The sequence below is a fragment of the Myodes glareolus genome, chromosome 25, assembly GCF_982192425.1.
Source record: "Myodes glareolus chromosome 25, mMyoGla1.1, whole genome shotgun sequence".
NCBI lineage: Eukaryota > Metazoa > Chordata > Mammalia > Rodentia > Cricetidae > Myodes > Myodes glareolus.
Window position 1 is genome coordinate 32,494,928 of NC_142050.1, and position 26,387 is coordinate 32,521,314.

Genomic DNA, 26,387 nt, shown 5'->3' on the forward strand with positions numbered 1-26,387 from the left:
AATTAACTAGGAAAAATTCAGGAGACACTAAATACTAGGCAGAACAGCTTTTGGAAATCAAGAAGGGGGATTTTCCCGTGTGGTCAGGCAAACATACCATTTCTTATCTTTCTCATCCATCCCCAAATTCTGACACACGTGCTTCAAAACTTGTGTGATAGTTTAAGCCTGCTTAGAAGTTCCCAGCTCTGGTGCCAGCTCCGAGCGACAAGCTGGCATTTTCTTAGGTTTCTTTTCAGAAACTGATTTTCCAAGTTTACAATTCTCCTCCAATTCCTCCCCATGCGCCATGTCACGCTCTGATAATTTTTAGGATATTCTATTATTCCTTTCTCCTCCCTTCCTAATGTTAGGAGGAAGAAAGAAGGAACTACAAATCGGACAGTTTAAAGGCTGTCGTTTTAATCTCTATTTACAACGCAGAAATATGTGGGGCAAACGAGCTGTCATGAGGATCGCCCGGGTTCAGTCCAGGTAGAACTGAAATTTTCCGCTGACTGAAGGGAATATCACCTCGTCTCTTCCACGGTACAGCTGGTCCTGCTCTTCAGGGCAGGAGTTTCACGAGACACCTCTTTCAAGAGCTTCAGCCTGCTCTTTGGGCCCCGCATGCCCTAGCTTTCTCGATTGCCCCAGAGACGTTCCAGGGTTTGTGTCTCTACGATCAAAACCCGCCCACCCACACCAAAACTACCATATTATTGGTTGATCTGTGCGTCCGTCTCCTCATTAAGCCAATCAAAACCTCTCTTCTTACCCTAGGGCTTTGGGAAAACGGAAAGAACCCCGGCTGCACGGTGGGCGGGTGGGAGGGCAGGGCCATGGGTGAGTGACGGCTCTGTCCTCCAATACACAGCGCCATCGGTCCTGCCCTTTCTGGCTTCTGGGCTAGAAAAGAGCGTCGGTGCCGGTGGTAGAGATGAAGGCTGGCTGGCAGCGACAGCTCGGAGTCGCCGAGGAGCGGCTGCTGCTGGTGGTTTCTTTGCAGGTGAGTGTGGTTTCGTTGTAGAATGCTACAGTGGCGAGAGTTTCTGAGTGGCGTGGTGTTTTATCGTGAGAAGGCCAGTTCCTATTCTGCCAGGCTCTAGTAGCTGGTGCGAATCTGATGCCCGCTCCACCCCCTCAAGCGGCGACCCTCACGGATCCCCCAGCTCTCAGCTGTCCCTTTCTCAGAAGGCATCTTTCAGGAGGATGAGCCCAGCGGTGGAGTGATGGTGGCTTTTAGGAATGTTGAGCTCTACCTCCTGGACGGCTCAGACACTGTGTGGCAAGTTCTCTTGGCTGGTAGATTCCCTGGAAGGAGGCAGACCTGACCCTAAAACTGTAAGTTAATAAGGGGAAGGGAGAAAAACTCCACGAAAGGCAAAGAGGTCTCGTAAGTACTGATCTCTGGAACCAAATTGCAGGGTTTTTGTTTTTTTTTTTTTGAGGGGGTCACTAAAAACACCCCCCCCCCACGCACACACACCGTCACCACCGCTTTTCCAAAAAGTGTAATTCCTGTTGTTCTTGGGAATAGGAGTCAGCATTTCCCTACAGTAGGTCAAAAGACATGAAAAATTGTAATTTAGTTAACTATTAGACTTTGGGAGGGACGACCCCTTCTCTCCCTTCTAAATTAGGGAGGGATTTATAGCTCTTGTGAGTTTTAACTAACAGAATTCAGTCTCCTTCAGAAGGAAGTAAAAAGCAAACCGGCACATTTTATCAGCAGGTACTGATGTTTCTATAATAAAAGCAGTAAAGCTGTCTTCCCTGAACCCAGAGACTAGGTTCAGCCCATCTTCCTGTTGCTATGGCACCTCACACATGCCTAGGATAGTGTTGGCTTCTTAAAAGGCGTAGTTCCACCAAATGGCATAATTAAAACACCGTGAATTAGAAGCCAAGGCTCTGGCTTTAGTTCAGCAGTTCTTACTGTTTGAGTGATCTTAAATAAATCATTTCAGTGATCTGTTTTGATTTTTTGCGTCTTCGAAAAAGCAGAGGTTAAGATTTCTGAGGCCCGTACCCTCATTAAAGTCTACTTAAAAATAATAAAGATGATTAGATAACTTCCACTACCAAGTCCACAAAGAAAATCTTGCTATATTGAATTCTGTATAAAGTCTGTATCAAACAAAAGTGCCCAGCCTCAAGGACATGTTCTTTTGTGCCCATATTTAAACTGAATGAAACCAAGCAGATCATGGTTAAAAAAAAAAAGAGAGAAGAGTATAGAAATATAATGTAGCAAAAAAAAAATGTTGTCTTAATCTCATTACTCCACTATTCGTGTTTGGATTGTTTGTTTTAGTTTCTCTTCCTCTTTGTCTTTTATGGCTTGTTGTATTAATAGGGTTGTTTCACTTTAAGTAGTGATTGATATATCTAAGTTCGTTATCCACGAATCCAGCTTTGTGTGTCTAGAGAACAGAGGGCACAAAATGCTTGCACTGGTGGCTTCTTGGACGTTCTTGGAATTGAAGTCAAGTGTGAGGTGATATTTATATGGAGAAACAGAACAAAAGGTAATACTATCTGGGCATGGTGCCACGCTCCTGTAAGCCCAGGATTTAGGAGGTTGAGGCGAGAGAATTTGCTGCAAAACCAAGGCCAGCCTGGGCCACGTCGTGAGACCCTGGATCAAAAGATACCGATAGCAAAACCCTTTCGTTAAGAATATATGGTGCTGAAATACTTTGTAGGCTAGAGACTTAACATTAACCCCTTTTGCTAACTCGTTTGGTTTACGGAATTTGACAGTAGTTGATAAGCCTCTAGGATGGCATAATCCACTCCACCTTCCCTTTCACCATCATTTGCTTGCAGTTTTCTTTCTTCTGCCCAAGTTTCTCTTTTCTAACCTTCCCTTCGTGTTACTTTACTTCTAGATTTTGAATATATTCATACCATCGGCCCAGTAGGGTCTTTGTTGACAGGTCTGCAGTCTATACCAGTCTTCATGAGTTAGTTGAAGCCTCGTCCTTTCTACCTCTCACTATTTGGAAGAGTCCTTTACCGTAGTTCGTTTACTATTCCCTAATAGTCCCCAAGAGAGTATGTATGATTGTGTTATTCATACAGACATGGAGCCTGGGGCTTCTAAGAATTTAATATGTGCATGGTCAAACTGTCCATAAGCAGCTAAGCTGGGCTTGTGCCCAGGTTTTTTGACTTTGGACTTTTGTGATTTGATGAACACAGTTTGGATTGACAAATCTACCACCTCAGGGAAGTAGCTGGGAAGTCGCCGGAGATAGAAAAGAAGAATCTTGAGTGGGTATCGCCCACACACTGGTGATTCCAAGCAGACTGGAACAAGCACCACGCGGCCATATCTCAGCACTACACGTTTCTCTTCCCTGGAAAGAGGGAGCTACCTGCTGTGATGTGTTGCCTTCCAGCACATTGTGGGGCCGGGAGAGTGGGGGTGTTAGTAGATGGAAGGGTGAAGGATGCGAGGGTTGCAGAGCATGAGCCGCAGCCTCTGATGCAGAGGTGCTCTGAGGGAGGTGACAGGCAATGGCATGGGGAGGGCCGTTAGGACTCATGTTTGAATGTTTAGTATTGAACGTGAGTCTGGGAAAGGCATATTTCGTTACAATGCTTGAAACGCTAAGGAATTAAGTTTCCAGGTTTTCTTTGCCTCAAACACTGATGCTTTTTAATTGCTTGGAGACATTGGTAGTCTCTCTCTTTGCCTTCAAAGAGAGCCCATCATCTTCCATAAAGTTAAACCCCCCGTGCAGTGGGAAGTAGAGATTGCTGGAAGCTGTGCAGTAAGGATCTGAACTAAGGAAAACCTCAGAGTATTCGGAGGCGGTTTGGGCTATTTAATTCTTAAAAGTAAGCTTTGGATGGAAATCATTCTGGCCCCATGTCCCTTTTTTTTTTTATATTCTTTGACATATTATTGCTACTTTGAAAATGGAAGAAAACAAAGGTTTTAGGTTCTGTTTTGCACTGTGATTTCTCCATCTTCTCATGAGTCTTAGGTGTACATTACTTTTCAAACTCTTGAGGGAAGGAGGAAGCAAAGTCCTAGCAGTGTTAATTTGTAAACAGATAGGGAAAGAATATGCAAAATTATATGGCTTAATGATGGACAGAAGTTGGAAACAGTAGCCAGATGGGCGTGCTGCAAATGTTGTACCTTCGAGGTGCTGAGATACAGGAGTCACTGCAGTCACTGTTTGCATGGCCCCCGCTCACCTAGCAGCTCTCTGCTTCTCTGCTTCTGTCAAATGAATACTAATATTTATTTTTGGTTGTGGACCTAGACTTTAACAGCTGAGCCATCTCTCCGGCCCTGAATACTAATATTTAAGCATAGTTTCATGGTGACATTTATAGGGGGAAAAATCTTTGATTTTCTAATCTAGATAGAATTTCACCATAGGTATGAAATGCATATATGAAACTTCAACATGTAGTATCTTCGAGGTTATCAGTAACCTGTGAGAAGTGCTTTTCAAGTCACCTGCTTGTTTCTGTATTGCTCAGACAACCGCACAGCACCTGCTTCTGAACAAATGCACGTTCGCTTCGGTGCAGAACCCTGCAGCGTGATTTACAAAGAGAGGAGAGCGTGTCAGATCAGAGAATATGCTCTGTAGGAGGTTAGCAGGTGAAGCGCTTCCCCGTAGTTCCCCGTGAACCTGTTCCTAAATACTGAGTTGATCACAAACTGGGTCCTCAGACTGACTTCAGTGTGCTTAGCGGTTTATTCCACGAGGAATAAAATCAACAGTGAAAGGGATTCCACTTCCTGGGGTACTTTGCAGTTCTGGCCAAGAGGAAAAGCTGGTGATTTTGTGTTGGTTTGTTTGTCTCACTCTGTAAGCCGGCTATTTTACAACGTTGGGACTGTCCTCTGTGATGGGATACTGGTTAAGGCCAGAAATACTGGTGTAAAGAACACATCCAAGCATGGTGTCTAGCTAGGCCAGGACTTACATATCAGAGCATACCATCATTTTTGTATAAACCACAGATATAAATGGGTATTTTTGGTTTTTGTTTGTTTGATTTTGGTTTTTTTTTGCTTTTTTAAATGGATAAAATTAACCTAGTAATAAAAATATATAACATGAAAATTATATGAGATTCTAATTTTGATGCCATCATCAAATTACATCACATTTACTCATGTATGCATTACATGTGGATACTTTGAGCCACGGAGACAGAATTATACAATTGTACTTAGTTATGACAGAGATCAAATAGTCTGCAAAGCCAAAAAAATCCACGGTCTTTATTTTTACAGGGACTATTGCCAACATCTTAGCATCTCAGCTAAATTATAGTTTTTTTCTCTCTTACCTTCTTTATTCCTATTTAACAGCCATTTTCCTGGTCCAGGTTGTCCTTATGTGTTACCAGGGTTACTGCAAAACCCTTCACAACTAATATTTGTACTTCTCTGTGAGTATAAATGCTGCTTGGTCCTCAAATGCAAGCTATCAAACCTTTAATGATGTCTCTATATTTATAGAAGGGTCTCCATTCTTTGGCACAAGGTCCTCCTTGAGCCTCTATTCAGTTTTATCTTTCTAGATTAGGCTTTGCCGACTTTCTGATATGTGCTATACAGAGTGACCATATAATCTTCCAAATGGGACACTTAGGTGTGAAAGAGGCCTTAGTTATAATAATGTTGAGGAAGGAAAAAAGTGTAAAACAATCCTGTTAGAGGCAAATCAGGATGCATAGCCGCCTATTTATAACTCCAGCCTATTGAATGGGCCTACTGTCCCCTCTGTGCCCCTGTTCCTGATTGTTACCTTAGGCTAGAACTCCATTCCTTTTTTTATATCTAAATTTAATTATCTTTCTGAATCCACCTTAAGTAATGTCGTGTCCTTGAACAGAGAGATAATTTCTCCCTTCCTACTCTTCCTCACTTAGGAATGCAAAGCTTCTCATGATGTTAACTGCTTTCACTTTTAGTGACACACAAGCATGAACATCTTCCCACACTGGTGTTCTTGAAGATGTCATCTGTGCTGGAGCCGTGGTCCTCACAGGCTTACCATTGTGGTGTGCCCAAATCGTAGTTCTGTGCATTTGATAGCTGAAGAAATGGATTAGTCTGGGAAGGCTCATGAGGATTGGGTTTTCAGTATATGAGTTGTTCATTTAATGTGTTGAAAATAGTAAGGAAAAAATTGGGGTGTCAAGGTTTGAGGTCAGAGCCTTGGGTTCCAGTATCAGTGTAGCAGAATGGTTCAGGGCATGCATGTGTCCTTGGGCCCAACCAAGACTGAATTATAGTTCTTCCATGTACAACCTGGTTGCTTTAGGCAAGTTCTTCCTTTCAGTTCTGCCTCTGTAAAATGGGCATAATAGAAACTTCTGCATGAATAGTGGCTGAAGGGAGCCTGCACCCTGAATTACCTGCTGCGGTTGAGACCTCCAACACCACCGTCATAACATAGGTGGGGGTAGGATACCATGATGACCGAGACCGGGCTGTGAGGGTGGGAGAGCTGGAGGAAATGTAGCATCAGAATGCTGCATTCGTCACTGAGGAAGTAATGGGCTTCAGAGGGGTCCGAGCAGCACGGGCCCTGAGAGATCACTGCAGTGGAGTGGACAAGGCACACGTTCATAAGTAGAGGACTAGGAAAATAATGTCTAGGACTGGGAAGATGGTGTAGTCCTTTGCAAATATGAAGACCTGAGCCTAGGATCCCCACAATTTATATTAAAGATTTTAATCTGAGAGTTTAATCTGTGAGCTCCAGGTTTAATATGAAGTCATATCTTAATAATAATAATAATAATAATAATAATAATGTGAAAACAATAGAGGAAAACACCTGGCCAGCAACCTCTGGCCTATATACACATACATATGCCCACATACATACACATATAAACACATACACATGTCCAGACCCACATGTACCCATAAATCATAATAAGAAGGAAATGTCTAGAAAGAAGGAAAAACAGTGGGGAGAAAGGAAAGGAAAGATGAGCTAGAGTCATGTAACATGTTGGTTTAGTAAACTTTTTCTTCAGGCTGGCCATAGTCTTAAAAGAAAGAAACTGGAGCTGTAGGAATGGCTCAGCGGATAAGAGCACTGAGTGCCCCATCCAGAGGACCCTGGTTCAATTCCCAGCACCCACATGGCAGCTCAAACTGTCTGTCCAGTCCTGGGGATCTGACTCCCTCTCTGGCTTCTGTGGGCACCAGGCATATTGTATGTGGTGCACAGACAGACATTCAGACATTTATTTAATGTATATGTGTGTGTGTGTGTGTGTGTGTGAATACCCCCACACTCACATTAAATAAATAATAAGAGGATGAAACTCTAGGAAATAATAGCCCAGTAGTAATCTGTGTAGCCTTTTCTGATAGTAAACTAATCGAGAATTCGCCTAACTTTGGTGCCAGTTCACTTCTGAGGGACAAAAGAGCACCCTTAAGAGCCAACGGCAGGGTGGTAGACTTAACCCGAAACAAAAATGAAGCTTGAGGTTTTAAAGGAATGGGTTTTAATTTGGGATGTGAGGAATTTATTTCTAGTTATAACAGTAGCTCTTCGTGAGTTGCGACGACTGCCTGACCTGACGAGAATCAGTGGTAACAAGCTACACTTCCCTCTGTGTTCGCGTGCTTCAGTACAGTTTCTGAAATGGCCGCGTAGATCTGAAGGGCCAGGTTGTGAGTGGAGATGATTCGTCTGTAAAGTGAAACCTAAATCCCCCAAACCAAGACTACATGGACAGACAGACAGACACGCACACACATACATACACACACACACACACACGTACGAACACACGTGCACACACAGACAACCCGCCCTGTGGTGAGGAGGGAAGAAAGGACAAGTGCAGGTTGTAGGAAAGCCCCATCTGTTCATAAGTTGTCCCCGCTGTGTTCATAGTCACCGAACTCACCACCGTTCTGACCACTGCCGTAGTCCGGTGGTGCCTTCTTCTCACGCCAGTCTTTCTGGTAGAGATGTTTGAGTTCGCAGCCCCTGCCTTGAACCTGTCAAACCGACGGCGTTTCATATCTATTGCTAAACATTTGGTAGGCCAGCTTCAACAAATACCGAGAGATATCTTCAAGGTTGCCAACTCTACAGTGCCTTTGCACATGTTCGCCAGCTTGTTCAGTAGGAGATTAGTTGATAGTGCCAAGCTAGAGAACAGGAAGTTTGGTTTACCTGAGATAGACGGTCTAGCTTGCCATGTTATCCTTTGCTTACCTCCTGTGTGTCAGAGTGAAGGGAAGTGTTATGTTTTCATAGTTTTGTGGCTTTAGTACTGTTCTGCTCCACTATATATATATATATATATATATATATATATATATATATAGTGAATATATATATTCAGTAAAAAGGAAATCAGACTTGTTTTTTTTAAAAAAAAAACTAGAAGGATTTGTAACAGATTAAGACACTGGGAAGCTCAGTAGTAGGTACCTGGGTACTGATAATCATCGCTACGCATTTGATTCCCTTGATATAATTTCTAATCCAAAACTGATTGAGAACTGATTTGCTTATAGGATGTGTCCAGCACGCCTGTCTTAGTTTCTCTTCCATCTCTGTGATAAAGTACTCCAACAAAGGCAGCGTGAAGGAGAAACGGTTTGCTTAGCTCACAGTTCCGGGTAGCAGTCCACAGTGTTAGGATAATCAAGGCAGCAGGAATGGGAAGCAGCTTGTCACATTACACCCACAGCCGAGAGCAGAGCAGTGTGTTAATGCATCCGTGCCAGAGTTCAGCTCCCCTTCTCCATTTCCATACAGTCCTGGGTGCCCCACCCGCAGTGGGCAAATCTTCTTAACCTTGGTTACACAGCCAAGATCATCCCCACGGGCCTGCTCAGAGGCCTGCCTCCTAACTGACTCTAGACTGTCAGCTTGACAGTTAACACTAAGATGATGCCCTTCCCCATTGGAGGGGAAAATTCCTTCCCTAACTGTTTAGCCCGGAGGCTTCGTGCTCGACGTGCCAAATTAAGGGCTGAATAGGGAAACAGTTGATCGCATGCCTCTCATTTCTTACCCACAAAGGAAAACACATGATTTCCAAGATTGAGTATGGTTTTCAATAGGCCCCAAGCTTCTATTACTTGGCTGAAGAAGACTTTTCAAAGCAGGAATATAAAATTACCTTTTCTTGGGGCCAGAGAGATGGGTCAGCAGTTGAGAGCACTGGCTGCTCTTCGAGAGGACCTGGTTTTGATTCTCGGCACCTATACAGTGGCTAACAACATCTGTCACAACATCTAGTTCCAGGGGATCTATCACTCTCTTCTGGCCATTGAGGGTATCAGGCCCAGACATACATACTGGCAGAATATTCACACATACATTGTACCCCCCAAACAAACAATTTTTTAACACATAACTCTAACTCTGTGTGCACCACACCCATCCACATGAATTCATTGCTTGATCTTTCCCAGATCCTTGAAGCTGGACCTTCGTCCATGTGATTACCCCTGGGCCTGAAGCGTCCCCTGGCAAAGTGCTTCCCAGATGCCTTTCATCCTCCTCTCTCTTTTGCCCCCTTGCTGCCCCTCTAAGACTGAGAGGGTGGGCATTGTGCTGTCTCCCTGCAGTTTCCCAGCCTCGTGAGATGCTTGCACCCGAGCCTTGGTTCTCCCAGACACTGGGTGCATCCCTCCTTCGTAGTCACCAAAGCTTCACACCTGATGCTCAGCAAGAAAGAAATTTCAAGCCTAACTCTTGTAGCCGTTCAGCTACTTACACACCACCTCGGTTACCACCACCCCTTATTCCTGAAGCCCTATTTTATCGGCGCTTTTCCCCTCCAGAATCTCCAGGAATTACTAAAAGAGACTACAATCTAGATGCAGGTTCCAGCAAACTTTGTCTCTGCTTGTTCTATAACCCTGGGCGAATCACAGCTCCAGCAGGCCAGAAAACCTCCAGTTACTGGAAGTTGCCAAGACTGGCAGAAGCCAGGCCCTGCTGTTCACATAATCTTTGCTCCTCAGTGTGGAGAAACCAGTGGGGTGGAGATGGACCAGGCCAGCTGAGCAATGCGTGTCTGCAGTGACCACTCTTGTTCATTGCGTGACAGACAGACTGATGCAGCCGAGTCTCCTGGTTCTCCACGGAACAGAGATCTTTAGGGTCGTAGCAGCAGCATAAGGGAGTTCGGAATTGCTTTAGGGTTGCTTGGCCAGCTCTACTAGATTCTCCTCACAACTTGTTGCTGATGTGAGTAGAGTTTCTGCAGGCGGGGGAGGAGGAGGCAAGGCCCTCTTATCAGTGTGGTTCCCTGCACTCTCACAGACCTGTTCCTGTTAATCTGTTCCTGCAGGCAGCACCTCTCGGCTGCTTACATTTGATAACTTGTTTTGCATCCGGATTTATTCCTGCCCACAGCAGGTGAAAAATTGCCTCAGTGAGTACTACATTTGCTCTTGTTAGGGCCAGCTATACTATTTATAATTCTGTTGGAGTGTTGAACCAATGTGTCTTCCCATACCCTAGATGTGTGAGTCCGTAGCATCAGAGGGCTGGTTGTCACCTGTCAGAACGTGTGACGTAGGTGTAGTGCTTCACCGAGTTAGCATGTTTCGTGACATCCATAATAAGATAAGGCTGGAAAAACACTGAAACCTCCAAAGGAGAAGGATGCTTTCTGTGTAGAGTCAGCTGCTCGGAGCTGGGCACTCCCAGCTACCAGTCATTCTTTTTGAGATCTATAATTCATCTATTTCGTCGTCTCCTTAATAAGCATAAACTGCCTACTTGTTGGGTAGAAACACACCATTAGAACGGAGTGTCGCCATTTTATGTCATACAATTAACATACTATATAGCCATCAGAAAATGTAAGTCAGCAGGCTTGTCTGTAATTATCTGAAGAGTGTGCCTGGACGTGCCATAGTATGCACACCAGATCTTTGACGTCAGAACTGTTCAAAGGAATTTCAGTTTATCTTAGAAACCGACTGTCGTATAATTGTTCTCCATTACTGGGTAGTCATTTGAATAATGAATATAATCTGTATCTTTTTCTTCTCTTTCTAGAGACGCTGCTGTTCTTGAACATTATCCCACTGAGAGTACCAGGGACGTTCAGCCGGCAGCATGTCCAAGCACAGACTTATTATACTGAGACACGGAGAGGGCGAATGGAATAAGCAGAACCGATTCTGTAGCTGGGTGGACCAGAAACTTAACAGTGAAGGACTGGAGGAGGCGCGGAACTGTGGGAAGCAACTCAAAGCCCTGAACTTTGAGTTTGATCTTGTCTTCACATCCGTTCTTAACCGGTCCATTCACACAGCCTGGCTGATCCTGGAGGAGCTGGGGCAGGAATGGGTTCCTGTGGAGAGCTCCTGGCGTCTCAATGAGCGTCACTACGGAGCTTTGATTGGTCTCAACCGGGAGAAAATGGCCCTGAATCACGGTGAAGAGCAGGTGAGGCTCTGGAGGAGAAGCTACAACGTGACCCCGCCTCCCATTGAGGAATCCCATCCCTACTTCCATGAGATCTACAGTGACCGGCGGTATAAGGTGTGCGACGTGTCCCTGGATCAACTGCCGCGTTCGGAAAGCTTGAAGGATGTTCTGGAGAGACTTCTTCCCTTCTGGAAGGAGAGGATTGCTCCTGAAATACTAAAGGGCAAAACCATTCTGATATCCGCTCACGGGAACAGCAGTCGAGCCCTCCTGAAACATCTGGAAGGTACCGGCTCTCTGTCCTGCTTTAGCTAGCTAAGTGTTGTAGTTGGGTGTCTCTGGGAATTGACAGTACTCTTCCCTCTCTGTGCCCCTTGTCACTTCATATTTAAGAAGTCATTGTCCTCTAACCCCCAAATCCTGTAGTCTTTGGTGGTCGTCGTGGCTGAGGCAGATATTCTCAGACATCAGTATGCATCAGTCACATGGGGAGTTTAGTGTGACAGAGCTGTGGGTCTCACCCTGAGAGTTTCAGAATCAAGAGGTCCAGTTAAGGCCTGGCCTTTCTTAGCAGGTACTGGTGACACCTGCCGCTCTGGGGCCTCTGCGCTTTGACGAGCTCTGGTCCAAAGGGTCACATGGCTTCTGCTGTAAAAGTCAGAGAGGCTAAGGATTGGATATACATTGATTTGAGCCGTTTAAAATTAGCTAGGATTCAGTTTTGTCTATTTTCCTCCAATTACAAACAATTGTGGGTGTGTTTTCAGACCTGGATTTCCTGAGCAGTCCTTGGGTCCCCGTTTTCCAGACTAGGCTGAGTCACTGCCTATGAGACTGTCAGAGGAGGAAGATAAAACAATTGGCATATTTGTATATCTCTGCTAAGGGCTTGGAGAGCCTCAATACATTTCAGTCACTTGATGCTGTGCTCTAAACAAGAACTCTTGAGGACGCTGGGCTCACCGTTCCGGGGTGCCTTGCGATTGCCTGTTGTGTCTCTCATCTTGTCCCTTGCCAGACCCCATACTGCTTCTTTGTCTGTCCTGCACCGCTCTTCCCTGCCTCGTCACTGGCAGGGCTTGCAGGTCTTAGAATCCTTTGCTTTAACCGTTCTCTGCTTTCCCAGAAGAGGCTGCAGAGTCAGAACGGTGGAAGCCCTGCACGGGATAGTAGAGATGTGTCGCCGATCACAAAGTGATGTGATCGCTGAAGTTTCAGTGTGAACATTTTACCACATGGTTATCTTCCCCGAAGTTTCCGGGCATTATCAAGACCTAAGTCATTTCTTGAATACCTGGCAGCCACTAGTCATGCGGAGTCTATAATCTACAAACTTTATTAGCTGTTACAAAGTTTATTAGATAAACATGGTGGCTACCTTATTGTGTCTATGTATATAGCTTCTTTATTCAGATATTTAAAGGAGTCTATTCTTAATTGCTCAGAAAAATCAAAATGTGATTAAATTATAAGTAACTGTATCATTACCAGATTATAATTATTTATTGTTTAAAGCGTTGAGGGTCCACTTAGAACAACAAACTGAGATAAAAAATTCCAATGTTTCTGACAGAATTTATATTCTATGCAACTTCTTTTACAAAGATGGAACTTAGATCATATCATGACCAGGCTCCTTTCCCCAAAGAAAATGCCAGTGTCTCCATCAAGGTGTTCTGTTTCCCTTAGCTTAAAAGTTTTTTAAGGGATTACCCTTAAAGAAAAGTTTCCTGCTGTTAAGTCCCATTTCATCCTCACTTCTTCCCCAGATGTTCCCCACCCCGACTAGCACACTGATCATTTCCTGTTTGTTAAAGATCTCTATAAGGGAGCTAGGAAAGGTCTTACCAATGGTGGTGAGAGGCCATCACCGTGGTAGAAGTGAAGGGAAAACACCTGTGTGAGGCTGGACGTTAAAAGACTTGTCTGCAGTTAAGGGAAACTTTCAATGTGCTAGCAATTTATTGAAAAATCATCTGATCAGATGGAACGCAATTTCGCAGCTTCCTAAAGGGGTTCAGTGTGCTGTGCGCATGACCCAGCTCCCCCACTCCTACCCTCGTTCTCATGTGAGCGTCCTAGCATAGCTATAAAGGAAGTGCCCCGAGTAGGATGCTCAGCACAACAGGAATTCATCTTAGGAGTCTAGAAGTTCTAAGTTTTAAGGCCTGGGCGGGGTTATACCCTGTGTCCTGACTCTGTATTTTCTAGATGCTGGTGTTTGCTGTCGGTATTTGGGATTCCCTGAGTTTGTAGACCATCATTAATATCCTCTTCCTGTGGAGGTAGGGGTCCTTGTCCAAATGGCTTCATGTCGTCTCAGAGACACCAACACCATTGAGTTAGGGACCGCCCCAGTGACCTCATTTTGACTTATTTCTGTTAAAGACCTGATTTCAAATAAAGTCACAGCCTGAGGTTCTGGAGGTTGAGTCTTCAACATATCTGTTTTGGGGGGAAAATACAGTTCACCTTATATCGACTCCCAAGGGAAATGAAAATTTCTACACTAGGCTTGTATATAAACTTTCATAGCAGCATATTCATAGTAGCCACAAAGTAGATCAACCCAGATGTCCAACTGTGGGCAAACTAAATGTTCTATAGCTACGCTGTAGTATATTTTTTTTCGGCAGTGAGAAGGAGTTAAGTACTGTATGTGCTGTTACGGGTGAATGTTGAGATCACATGAATATGAGAAAGTTAGTCACAAAGGATTAACAGTATAGATTCTCTATAAGATGTGCAAAATAGGGACTGGAGAGATGGCCTAGTGGTTAAGAGGGCCTCTTCCAGAAGGCCCAAGTTCACCTCCCAGCATCCACAGTGTAACCTGTAGCTCCAGGTTTAAGGGATCTAACACCCGTTTTTGGCTTCTGAGGGCACCCACACATGTGTGGCATTTACTCATGCAACTACACATACATATGCGTAAATCAAAATGAATTTTTAAAAACATGTCCAGAAGAGGTAGAAATCCAGAGATAGACATAGAGCACTGTGCGTATTGGCAGGGCTGGGGATGCCTGGAGTGTGAGGGTGGTTGAGAGTAACTTGGTACTGACTTGCTTATGAAAATATTTGAAAATTGATTGTAATGATGGTTGTATAACTCTGTTAGTATATGAAAAGCTATTGAAATGCACACTTTAAATTGTTAGCTTGTATGTGAATTATATTTTATTAATTCTATAAAAATCATTGAAATTAAAAATATGAAGAGTATGCTATTGTTCAGGTTAGTGAAGAATGGCATAGGGCAAGTATATGGAAGTGATAGTAACACAAATATGCATCGATAATGATTATAAAATAAGAAAGGCAAAAGCTTAGCTTTGACCACTGGGACCGAAAAGGCTTCTGGGACTTTCTGAGAAACGAGCAAGCTTTAGCCCACAGACTGCTTCCGGCCCTTCTGAATGCCTTCCGAAAGGCTGGCTATGTAAGGCTCAGTGACCTTTCAGAGTTGAATACAATTGAAATGATTTTGTTATAACTTCAATCCTTATCACTTTAGATACACTTAAAACGTTTTTATTTTTTGATACTTGATTCAATGCAGTGGAGTTGGAATGAGAAGAAAAGACTTAGTTAGGAAGTGTAGAAGCATGAGAAACAGAAGGCTGGAGGATGTCTGTAGGAAAGGACCTGGGTACAAAGGGTCCAGAGACCAGAGATGGTAGGCTTGGTGCAAGGGAGAATGGCAGCTTTGCCGTTGGAGAAGAGGCACAAGAGCCAGAAGCTGCAGGTAGACTCAGTCCATAACCCCAGAAGCGGCACCGTGGGTAAGCGCCTCGAAATCCGACCGCAGGCAACAGAGGGAGCCTTGGCTTTGGCTCTCGCCCATCCTGTGAGAACATTCTGTTTTCCTTTTTGGCATGTGATAGCCCTCGCCCGAACTGCTGTTAGGATTCATGGAGTTCCTTGGTGTTCCCTTGCCTTCCGGTTGTGGACTGCCTACCTAACACAGAGGGCGTTATTTCATGTGTGGGAAATGGGCTGGGGTCTGAGTTTAGGATTATTTCATAAAGTCGTTGTCTATTGTTCTGGTAGTGCCCCAAATGCTTGTCGCCACCTGTTCTCTCTTACAACAGTCATTGAAATCAAAATCAGAGTGTCCTCACAGCTTCTTAACTGTGGGTCTGAAACCCACGTGTTGTTGAATCACGACCCGGGATCCTGCAGCCGTGTGCGGTTGCCGGAAGTCGGGCAACCCTAAAAGGTTTCTGAGTCCTCAACGAAAGCCAAACCAAGTCAGACCCAAACCCACAGTGACCCCCAGGTTTCGCGCGCTCCGTGGCTTCATGCACACTTGGTTTTGAACACACGGGAGAATTAAGCATCAGTGCCTTCCCAGGATTGAAGAAATGGTGCCTGGAAGAGCAGGGTTTCTTCCGTATCACCCCTGTTAATGTGACGGGATTTCAGCTGCCTGCACTGTTTGATAAGTTCCTGACCTCAAATATTTCACTGACTCTAGATGCAAGCTTTTCTCCACTGGTTTAGGAGGGCCATCTCAACTCTCTCAGAGGAGTCGGCGCTTGGAGTCGACTTTACACTGCTGTAAAAGGATTGCCCTTTACACTGCTGTAGCAACCTGCCCCACACAACCCATTCCTGATGTACAGTAATTATCAGGATGTGACTCCTATCACCATTTACTATTATAATTGCCCCAGTTCAGACAACGAATTATAAAGTCACCCTACTTTATGGATACTTTCTTAATATTAGACTTAACGACTAACCTGAATTCATTGGAATTTATTTTCTTTGAAATGCATACTTTCTGTAAACACGAAAGTTGCCAAATTGCTTACACTGATCTTTTTTCCTCTTTTTATTTTTTTGAAACAGGGTTTCTCTGTGTAGCTTTGGTGCCTGTCCTGGAACTAGCTCTTGTAGACCAGGCTGACCTCGAACTCACAGAGATAGGCTCACCTCCATCTCCCAAGTGCTGGGATTAAAGGCGTGTACTACCACCACTGCCAGGTGCTTATGCTGATTAAAAAAAAGTAAAAATGTTTGTTGTAGATGCACCTGATTCCAACTCATGCTTTCTATAAGTATTAATATTTACATAAAAAAATTTCCCCTATAAAATAGGGTCTTGCAAAGAACTGGGGAAACTTCCCATATCATCCTTAAACTGTCTGGCAAACACAAAGCATGGTACTAATTTTAAAACTACTTTCTGAATTGTTTAAGAACTGACTCGGAGGTGGGAGCAGTGGTCACTCAGTTAGATAAGCAGCTATGATGCTGGTCTTTAGAAGCCGCTCTCTGATCTACAGGGGTAAACGTCTGGACTTCAGCCGTGTGCCTGTTGATTCTTAGGGTGCCGTTTTGCTTCTCAGGTTTTGGTGCTGTGGCATTTACTGCAGGCCGATCCCCCCTGTGCTTAGAAGGCAGATCCCAGTCTAGTAGCTTCAGGAAGCCTCGGGTGACTTGGCCATGGCGACCATACTCTCCAGTCAGAATTGTCAGCTCTGCCCCAAATCCAATTTGCCCAGCTTCTTCGCAGGATTGCAAACAGGATTTTTTTTAATTTTAACTTTTTTCCTGAAAAATAGCTTTTTCCTTGATTATTCTTTATTCGAAACATTATAGGGTAAGCAGCAGAGCCAAGGGCACCCTTAGCAGGCACACCGCTCTTTAAACAGGTAATTTAACGCAAGGAAGTGAGACTTGAATTATTACTGCCATTGTGACCCTGCTCTGTGAATGGCACTCCCTGGCCCAGCTGTCCATGTACAGAGAGACCTTTTGGGAGCTCTTCCTGCCGAGCACAGCCCCAGACATTTTACATAGATATCTTGTTTCGTGTAGAAACCTGAATGCGGCTTTTAGCTCCCTGGAAAGCAGGGCTCAATATTAGGTTTTATTCTGTTCTTTACTGTCTCCATAGCATACATTGTTTTTATTGTATGGGATCAATCACTGATCAGTAAGTTGTTCCACTTAATGAGCTGCTTCCATTAAAACAAGCAGGCTCTCGCACCCTGGTGCCGTGGGTGACTCCGTTGCGTCATGCTAAATGAAGGAAACTTGCCTGAGAATGCTGTGTACTGCCGCACCCATGCATGTGGCATGTTGAAAGAACCAAGCAGAGGTGAATGGCAGAAGGCTGCATGACAGCAAGAGAACTTGGGAGACGAGGGATGTCGGGCTACGGGGTAGTCCTCACTGCAGGTGTTTATGCGTCTGTACGCAAAACTTATCAGAGTTGCGTTGTGAACATTTAGGGTAAAAGTAGTGAGATTGCCTCAGAAAAGCCCACTTCATTCAGTGCTATCACTTAGCCGAGTGCCCTTAATTAGTACCTCATTTTTTTGTTCCGCAAAGTAATCTTCCACGTGTGGTTGTCAGTAGAATTAGGTGGAGGTACTGAGCACACCTCCCTGTGCCTTTGGAAACTCACCTGGTTCAGTCTTCTGGACTGTGCGATGCTGTCCTTTCCGCGTCTGCGCCATCAGCAGGGGCACCCTTCACAGTCCTTCATGAGACGTTACATAGAAGATGCCTGGAGAGTTTGCTTGCATTTTTTTTTTTGCTGCTGGGGATTGAACATGGGCCCTCACACCTGCCAGACCAGTGCCCTGCCATTGAGCTTCACCCTAGCCCAACCGTATGTTTTGTTAGTCTTGGCGATGTTTCTTATGTGGATTGTGAACCCTTTTAATTATGGCTCTTCAATCGCAGAGCCTTATTTGCCACCATATTCTGTAGCATTATGCTTTCTTTCGTCTGCTCCCCTCACTTACACCCGTACCCCGCTTCTTACAACATCTAGTCAAGGAATAGTTTTATGAACCTCCTGGAGCCAGTACGTGCGGGCGACACAGTTGACAACAAGTGTCACCGATTGGAAGTTAGCTAACATTCTTACCTAAGGATTGCCAGCTTAGGAACCTTGTGGCAATATCTATGACAGGCTTCCTGACGGAAGAGCCTGCCCTGTACCCTGCCAAGTGACTTATTTATATAGGATCGTGACTTGTAAATTGTATGTAACCTTGAGGTTGCTTCACTTTTAACCTGAGAATGTTTACTACTTTCAGAAGACAAAACAAGGCATGGGATGTTACACAGTAAGACAATTCCTCCTGGGATTTCCTTTACTGGTTTGGGGAAGCATAAATAATTACCTACACGTTGTCAGTAAGCCCGGGTTAAAGCAGGTCCCACCCCTGACTGGCTCAGATACGTTTCTCACTAAGCTGCAAGAAAACTCCCAACCCTGGCCGGAGAGCTAAGAGCATCCTGTCCTGCACAGTCCCAGACAGGCGTGTGTTTCTTTTTCTTGTGGTTGGCACAGTCACTTCCTGTTTGTTTCCCGCTGGTCCACACTGAAGGAAAAGCCAGGTACCAAACTGAGTTTTGGATGTGGTCTGCACCTTGCCGGAGGAAGTAGACTGTTTAGTCTGGGGTTAAGCACAAGATTAGGCAGTTTCTGAACTGGGCAAAGGAAGAATGGCAGGCAAGAAGTTTGTGTAAGACTTGGCCGCTGTCCCTGAAGAACTGTGGGCAGCTGCACGCACAGCAAGGCAGGGAAATGGTGACATGAAATGAGAGAAACAGGAGGAAAGGCCAGCTGGAGCTGGCTGCCGATGGCGCCCAAGGTGTTTGTCACCTTTGGCATTTAGTGTGATATTTTCAGAATCATGAGTTCAAACCCTCTTTCCTGGGAGACAAATAGTTGCTTAGTGGTAGAGCTGAGCTTTCTTTTATGTAAACCCACAAAATCTATAGTAACCTCTATCTTTTAAATATCATAAGATTTTGACTATAAAATGTAATAAATTTCTCTCTCGCCATATCTTAAGGCAGCAGCTGTTACCCTGTCATCGGGGTACAGTATTTAACACCCTGCTTTCTTTGGTTCCCCCAGCCTGTCTTTAAATTGTATGCATGTGAAATTAAGATTTTTTCAGGACCTAAAATTCAATGTCTGGTCACCTGTAAAGTACAAGGTCTCTCCTTTGATCCCTTACTGATAACAGAAGAATACAGAATTCTTATCACAGAGGTCCAGCAGGAGACTGGGCAGGGAACAGGCAGAATCTCGCAGTTGAAAGGGTTGACTGGAGCTGGTTTTTCTTTCTTTTTTGTAAATCCCAAAATGTGGGCTTTCCTTTTGTCCTGTAGCAGACCCTTCTGTCCCTCCAGTGAGTGCTGCTTCTCCCATTTCATTTCCTGCAGCTAAAAGATTTGTGGCAGTTTAGAGAAAAGCCGGAGGACGCCCAGAACACATTTAATTTGGACTTGATTAACACTGGGTAGAAACAACTTGTTCCCGGCTAAGAACTGGCTCGCTGCCCCCCTGCCCAGCCCCCGCCCCACCGCCCCACACCGCTTTTCTTGTTCAGTTCGTAATGAAAACAGCCTTTAATCAGGACTTCAACAGTAAAGACTAGACTTAACTTGAAAGCTGAGAAAGTTAGAAGTCATTCCGTTCATCTGTATGCCCAGGGGCCAGTGATTCAAGTCCTGCTCTTGGCCAGGGGCTGGAGTACACATGAGTGAGAGGGAGACGCGGGTCCTGCCTGCTGTGGGGCTTATGTGTTCCTTCCGACCTTCAGACATCTCACCAAAGCTGCCCATCCATCTGGCAGGACCGTCTTTGGAGTGCTCTCATGCGAAAGCTTTATGCTGTGGAGTCTTTAGCCTTTGTGCCTTATAACCTTCAGTCATACATAAACAGTGCATTCGCAGTAAATCCACTTGTGTTGCCCTTCATGTATCCGATGGACCTTGGATCTAACTAGTTTCTGCATCCTAGCGGACAGCCCCGGAAAGCGCTGCTCTCAGATGCATAGACATGGATGGTATTCTTACGGTGAGGCATTGCCTGGAGAGCCGGAGTCGCAGAGGAACAGGTAGAGCAGAGTTCTCAAGGAACTCATAGTCCTAGCAGGAGCCAGACTCGTTCAAGCTCTTCTCCCAGAAGACAGGGAGTGGAGCATTGCAGTCAGTACAGTGTGTGTTCCTGTGTTACCATCCATTTCAGTGGCCTAGAAGGGGGTGCTTGGAGGTGCAGAATTGACTTTCTGAAGTAACTCTAACATTCTGAAGAGAAGTTTGTTTAAAATTTCCACTGTTGGTATGGATTTACTCCCTTGGTTTCCTCCTAGACTTTGATTATTTCTTATTTGAAACACTTTAATAATCTCAACTGGTTGCAGTGATGGTGTAGGTTAGGGTTAGAGTGGTGGTGTAGGTATTATTGAGGTGATGGTGTAAGTATTGTTGAGGTGATGGTGTAGGTGATGTTGACGTAGTGGTGTAGGTATTGTTGAGGTGATGGTGTAGGTATTGTTGAGGTAGTGGTGTAGGTATTGTTGAGGTGATGATGTAAGTATTGTTGAGGTGATGGTGTAGGTGATGTTGACGTAGTGGTGTAGGTATTGTTGAGGTAGTGGTGTCGGTATTGTTGAGGTGGTGGTGAAGGTATTGTTGAGGTGATGGTGTAGGTGTTGTTGCGGTGATGGTGTAGATATTGTTGACATGATGGTGTAGATACATTATGGTGCTCACCTGGCTGTAACCCCCGCCCTCCAGAGACTGAAATAGAAGATCTCAACTTCAAGGCAAGCCTGTACCACTTTGTTAAGTACTAAAGACACCAAGTACATAACACGAGGAGATGGCTCCAGAGGGACTGTGACGGAAAGAAGGTGATAGAGACTAGCAGCTTGGGGCCTTTTCACTAGAATGTTCTTGGACTCTATTAAATGTGAGCTAGGGATGGGGTGTAGCTCAGCTGGTGTCGCTCTTGGCTAGAGTACAGTGGGTGTGGCGGTGCAGACCTGTAGTCACAGCCCTTGGGAGGTGGAAACAGGAGACTCAGAAATTCAGAGTCATCCTCAGCTACACAGTGAGGTCTAGACCAGCCCAGGCTACATGAGACCTTGTGATTCAAAAATAAATGACTAAATAAAAATTTTTAAAAAATAAAAACCGAGCTAGTTACCAGCTAGGAGACGTGATATCTGGCTGCATATTTTAACTTCTGTTTGGTGTCGCAGCGAATGACCTTTCGGTTGTATAATGCATAGGGTCTTCAGTGCTAGTTCAGTTTGGTTTCTTGCAGTGCAGCTGCGTTGTTCTAGCTTTGGGAATTCTATTTATTTAGCTTTCTTAGACGAAGCATGTAGTATATGCCAAATTTTAATAACAAGTAATGACTTCCTTGGGATTTTTCTTAATTTGCAATTATAATTATAAGTCTTATTGACTGATTACTAACCAGTCTAAGTATTTTAATCATTTCTAAGTAATTAGTTTCCTATGTGAATGGGCTGAGGAGTTATTAAAATAGAATATTAATTTCATTTTCCTTAAAGCTCTCTTGTTGTTAGTGACATATTGTAACCTAGGGGCCTTAGTTTAGTGGACTCACATAGAATGAGTCATTAACTACTCGAGCCTTGGCCGAGGACTCAGCCTGCTGGATCCAGTTGCATCTGAGTTTCACCATGTGGTGAGCGCTAGCTACCTGCTGAAAGCCTAGAACTGGTTTCTAATCCCAGAGGTGACCTCTAAACCTGGCCCATGTGTTCACCGTGTTTAGGTGTTTCAAGCCCAGACAAACCTGCTCTTCCCCTTTTCCCGTGAGAACACTGGATGTCCAGTTAGTACCTAGCCTTTTACTAGAGCAGAGCAAAAATAAAAACATTCTCTTTCTCCTTCGGTATTCGCAACAGCAGGGGACAAGGCGGGTGACCAGGGTTTAAGTGCGGAGTATAAGAACAGTTCATTTAGTCTTAGGATTTAAGCAGGCTCGTTTAGCCATTTGAGATCTGTTCATTGGTTGATGGTCGTTTCTGCATCTTGGCTATTAGCAGTGGTGATGCTCTACGCATTATATGTAACTTCTGATGTGGACATATGTTGCTGCGTGGCATTATATGTAACTTCTGATGTGGACATATGTTGCTGCGTGGCATTATATGTAACTTTTGATGTGGACTTATGTTGTACTTCTCTTAGGCATATGCCTGAGAAATTTGGAACTATGTTCCAAAGATGCTACAGCCTTCTGACCTCCTGACTTTATACCGTGTTTTAATCTCTCTGCATTTGTGAAAATACTTTTTTATAATCTGACTTTTTCTGTAGTCATCTCATTGACACAGAGTGGTATCTTCTTGTGGCTTGGATTTACATCTCCAGGAAGACTAAGGATGCTGCCCGTCTTCTCCAGTGCTTTCTGACAGTTTATGTTTGGAGAAATGTCTGTTCGGAGAGTTTGCCTGACATTACCTTATATCATTTGTCTTTTCGTTTCTTGTTTTATCTTTTTTTATGAAGATTTTATTTTTAAAAATTATTTTCTTGGCCGTGCTGAGACTTGAATCCCAGGTCTTGTGCATCCTAGGTGGACACTGCCACTAGGCTTACATCCGCAGTGCACATGACATGGGTGCCCAGGGAGGCCAGAGGTGTTGGGGCCCCTGGGACTGAAGTTACAGATGGTTGTGAGCTGCCCAGTGAGTGCTGGGCACTGAACCGGGAAGAGCAAGCAGTAAGTACTGCTAAGCCCTGAGCCAGCTCTCCAGCCACTGCCGTAATTTCAAGGCATAGTAGTTCTTTATGTAGTCTAAATGCAGGTCCCCATGATACTGTAAGATAAATAAACAAAATCATCCTAGACTCTGGGCTGTCTGCGTTTTCTTGATGGTGTCCTTTGAACCCCAGGCAATTGTACACACAGATTTCACTTTCTTTTCTGCTGCCGTGCTTGGTGTCACCTAAGAAACCATTGCCCTCCCTCGTGCAAAGGCCAGGAGGCCCTCACTCCTGCCCGTGTTTAGTCCGTGCTGTAGTTTTAGCTCCGTCAGCGAGGTCTCTGCTCCCAGTTTTAAGTCAGTGTCTGTGTGTGCACCTCCCGTGAGGAGGTTATTCTTTCTGCACCTAATTGTCTTAGTACACGCGTTGGAAATTAACTGATTGAAAATGTGAAGGCTGATTTTGGTCTCGCGTCTCATTGAGCTATTGCCAGTCCGTAAGTGAGAACCGTGTTCCATCTGCAAGTAGTGCACTCTCTGGCAGCTTCCTAGTGAGTTTTGAGAGCAGACATTGTGAAATCTTTCATTTTCATATCCGGGCTATTCAGAGTGCTTTGGATTTCCCTGTGAAATTTGAGGTCATCTCAATTTCTATAAAAAGAACTGAAATTTTGTTAGAGATTATGTTGGGTTATATTTTAACCTAGGAAAATTTGCTATCTTTTAAATTGTGTGTGTGTGTGTGTACTTCTCTCTGTCTCTCTGTCTCTGTCTTTGTCTCTATTTCTGTGTGTGTGTGTGTGTGTGAAATCCAGAGGTGAAATTCAGATGTCTTCCTCTTTTACTGTTCCATCTATCTATCTATCTCTATCTCTACATCTCTCTGTCTGTCTGTCTGTCTGTCTGTCTATCTATCTATCTATCTATTTATCTATCTGTGTAGCTTTGGAGGCTGTTCTGGAACTTGCTCTGTAGTCTCAAATTCACAGAGATTTGCCTGCCTCTGCCTCAGACTCAGAGTCTGGCCTCAGATTCACCGAGATCCATCTGCCTCTGCCTCCCGAGTTCTGGGATTAAAGGTGTGCTACCACTGCCTGGCTCCACCTTATTTTTGATGCAGCCTCTCTCACCGAACTTGGAACTTGCCAGTCAGGGTGGTCATTTCCTTCTGGCGATGAGCTTAGTTTCCATTCTTCCAACACTGGGGTGCCAGGCGCACACTGCCATCTACAGCTTCTTCCTTGGGTGCTGGGGGTTCAAACGCAGGTTGTCATGCTTGCATGGGAAGCAAGTTACTGACCGAGCCACCAGCTTAGTCTTCCAACCCATAAACATAAAACTTCTTTAAATAGATAAAAATCTTTAATTAAAGTCATATGCTTTCCCACCGTCTCAGTTTCATTTTTTAACTCATTGGCTGATTGATTCTGATTTGAGTCTTTTATATTCCTGTGAGTAGGATTGTTTGCTTAACTTCACTTTCTCGTTGGGCCTCTGTGCTGGTGATAGATCTTGAAGCTTGTTTACCCTGTTAGTTGTCATTGTTCTGTGTGTTTGGGGGGGTGGTTTTGTCATCTGCACACAGATAGCTGTGAGTAACACGTGAGTTCTTTACTATGGAACGTATAAAGTGCTTAGGACAGTACTGTCCTGTAGTGTGTTGCCAGAATTTTAGTTAAGTTAAAAGTAGTTATAATAATAAAAATTTTACAACCACAGTCACTATTGCCATTCCTCCTCCTGTAGTCAAAGGTGGGTTGCCTATAATTTGCTTCCATTAAAGTATTAAAGGTGACCCATCCAATACACACACCTTCTTCCCTTAGCAGTTGCGATGTTGAGGGCAGTAGGAGAAAGAGGCCTTGTTCACTGGCGTCCTATAAAATCCTTTCCTGATCCCCCCCACTACCCTACCCAGGGCTGTGTTTCCTGGCTCTCTAGGGGAGAAGTCCTGCTTCACTAGGTTTAACCGAGACTCATTAAGTACTAGAAAACCAACCACATTCTTTGTAGTCAAATGAATCAGATTCTGTACTTAATGAAAGAAAAGCCCTCTTTTTAAGACTAGCACTCAGAAGTTTTCTGTTTTCTTCAGTTTTAGATGAGAAACAGTCAGTAATAAGTTGCCCCAGAAGTAGTTTTCCATACAACTCTCAGACTGAGCATTGTCTATGCTGCTTGTTTGTTTGTTTGTTTATTTTGGTGTCCTGGAATCATAGGTGCCCCCCCCTCGTGGCTTTTGGCATGGTTTTAGGCACATAGTTATTATGGGACAAGTTCAGTGTGTAGTCAGACGCTAAGGTGGGACCTCCTCCACGTCTGTTAACCCCGTTTCTTCTCTCCTGCCCAACAGGGATCTCAGACGAAGACATTATCAACATCACTCTTCCTACCGGAGTGCCCATCCTGCTGGAGTTGGACGAGAACCTGCGTGCTGTTGGTCCGCACCAGTTTCTGGGTGACCAGGAGGCCATCCAGGCAGCCATTAAGAAAGTGGATGACCAAGGAAAAGTGAAACAAGCCAAAAAATAAAACTCCCAGAGTGCCCAGGAATCAGTGCGGGAGAGGCGTTCAGTGTGTTACCGTGTGGGTTTCTCTTTTCCGCATTGGCCCCCTTTCCCCCAAGGCTAGACTATGTGGTTGAGTTTGTAGATGACTAGGTAATTGATAATGACCCGGATATGACCTTAGGATGCTGAAGAGCTTTCGGTGTAAGCCAGAGTGAACTTTTCTGCTATTCCTGTTTGAATAAAGTTCACAGACTAGTAACCAGAGGGGTTTGATCAAGGCTGGTTTATGAGTTGTGGAGACAGGGGAGTAACAAGTGGAGATCAACTTGTTGATCACTTAACAAGTCATTACTGAGTTACCACTGCCAGGCCCCATTCCAGGGAGCAGTTGTGAGACTACTGTGTAGTACCGTGGCCGTTGAGACCCATCAACGGGGAGTGCCACGGGTGGGTCCTCCAGAAGGTGACCAGCCACTAAAACAGCGCAAGGCGCTTTCATTTCCCCTAGCCCAGTGCCGTCCTGTTTGTCTACGGTGGGGACCGTCTTCAGCCACTAGAGCAACCAGGATATGCACAGCTGTGGCTGTTTATACTCTTTCTGTTTCGTTTTTAGTTTTGAACTTTAATCTTTGGGTACTTAACAGGTAGTTTAAAATAAAGTTTGTGACTGCACACAGCAAAGTGTCTCCATGTGTGATTAAATCTAGGGTGGCCCCGGAACCTATCCTTGACGCTGTCTCCTGTAACACTCCAAGGGTCGCACTTACAACACTGACCACCTCTGCGTGGAAGGCTGGCTTGGGGAAGGAGAGTATAGTGCACAAGATTTTAGTCAGCTGATCCGGGTAATGGGCAGATGGGAGCTGCTCAGGTACATTTGCTGCTCCTCAGCTAAGAGTGACAGATCATGGTATGTGTCCCAGTCTAGGTGGGCTGTGAACAGGAGAGATCGCTTGTCGCCCCCAGTG

At 44.7% G+C, this 26,387-nt stretch overlaps 1 protein-coding gene across 2 annotated transcripts; it reads left to right on the forward strand.

Moving 5' to 3' along the window:
* Nucleotides 1–832: 832 nt before the first annotated feature.
* Bpgm (bisphosphoglycerate mutase) lies at nt 833–26,100 on the forward strand. Of its 2 annotated transcripts, none has more exons than XM_085683492.2 (3): nt 833–988; nt 11,025–11,685; nt 25,263–26,100. In XM_085683492.2, the coding sequence occupies exons 2-3, from the start codon at nt 11,085–11,087 to the stop codon at nt 25,439–25,441; spliced, it is 780 nt and encodes a 259-aa protein (XP_085539618.2). In that variant the 5' UTR covers nt 833–988; nt 11,025–11,084; the 3' UTR covers nt 25,442–26,100. The 2 variants fall into 2 exon arrangements, with proteins under 2 accessions (XP_085539618.2, XP_085539619.2); XM_085683493.2 differs by lacking the exon at nt 833–988 and adding an exon at nt 1,192–1,323.
* The last annotated feature ends 287 nt before the right edge of the window (nt 26,101–26,387 follow it).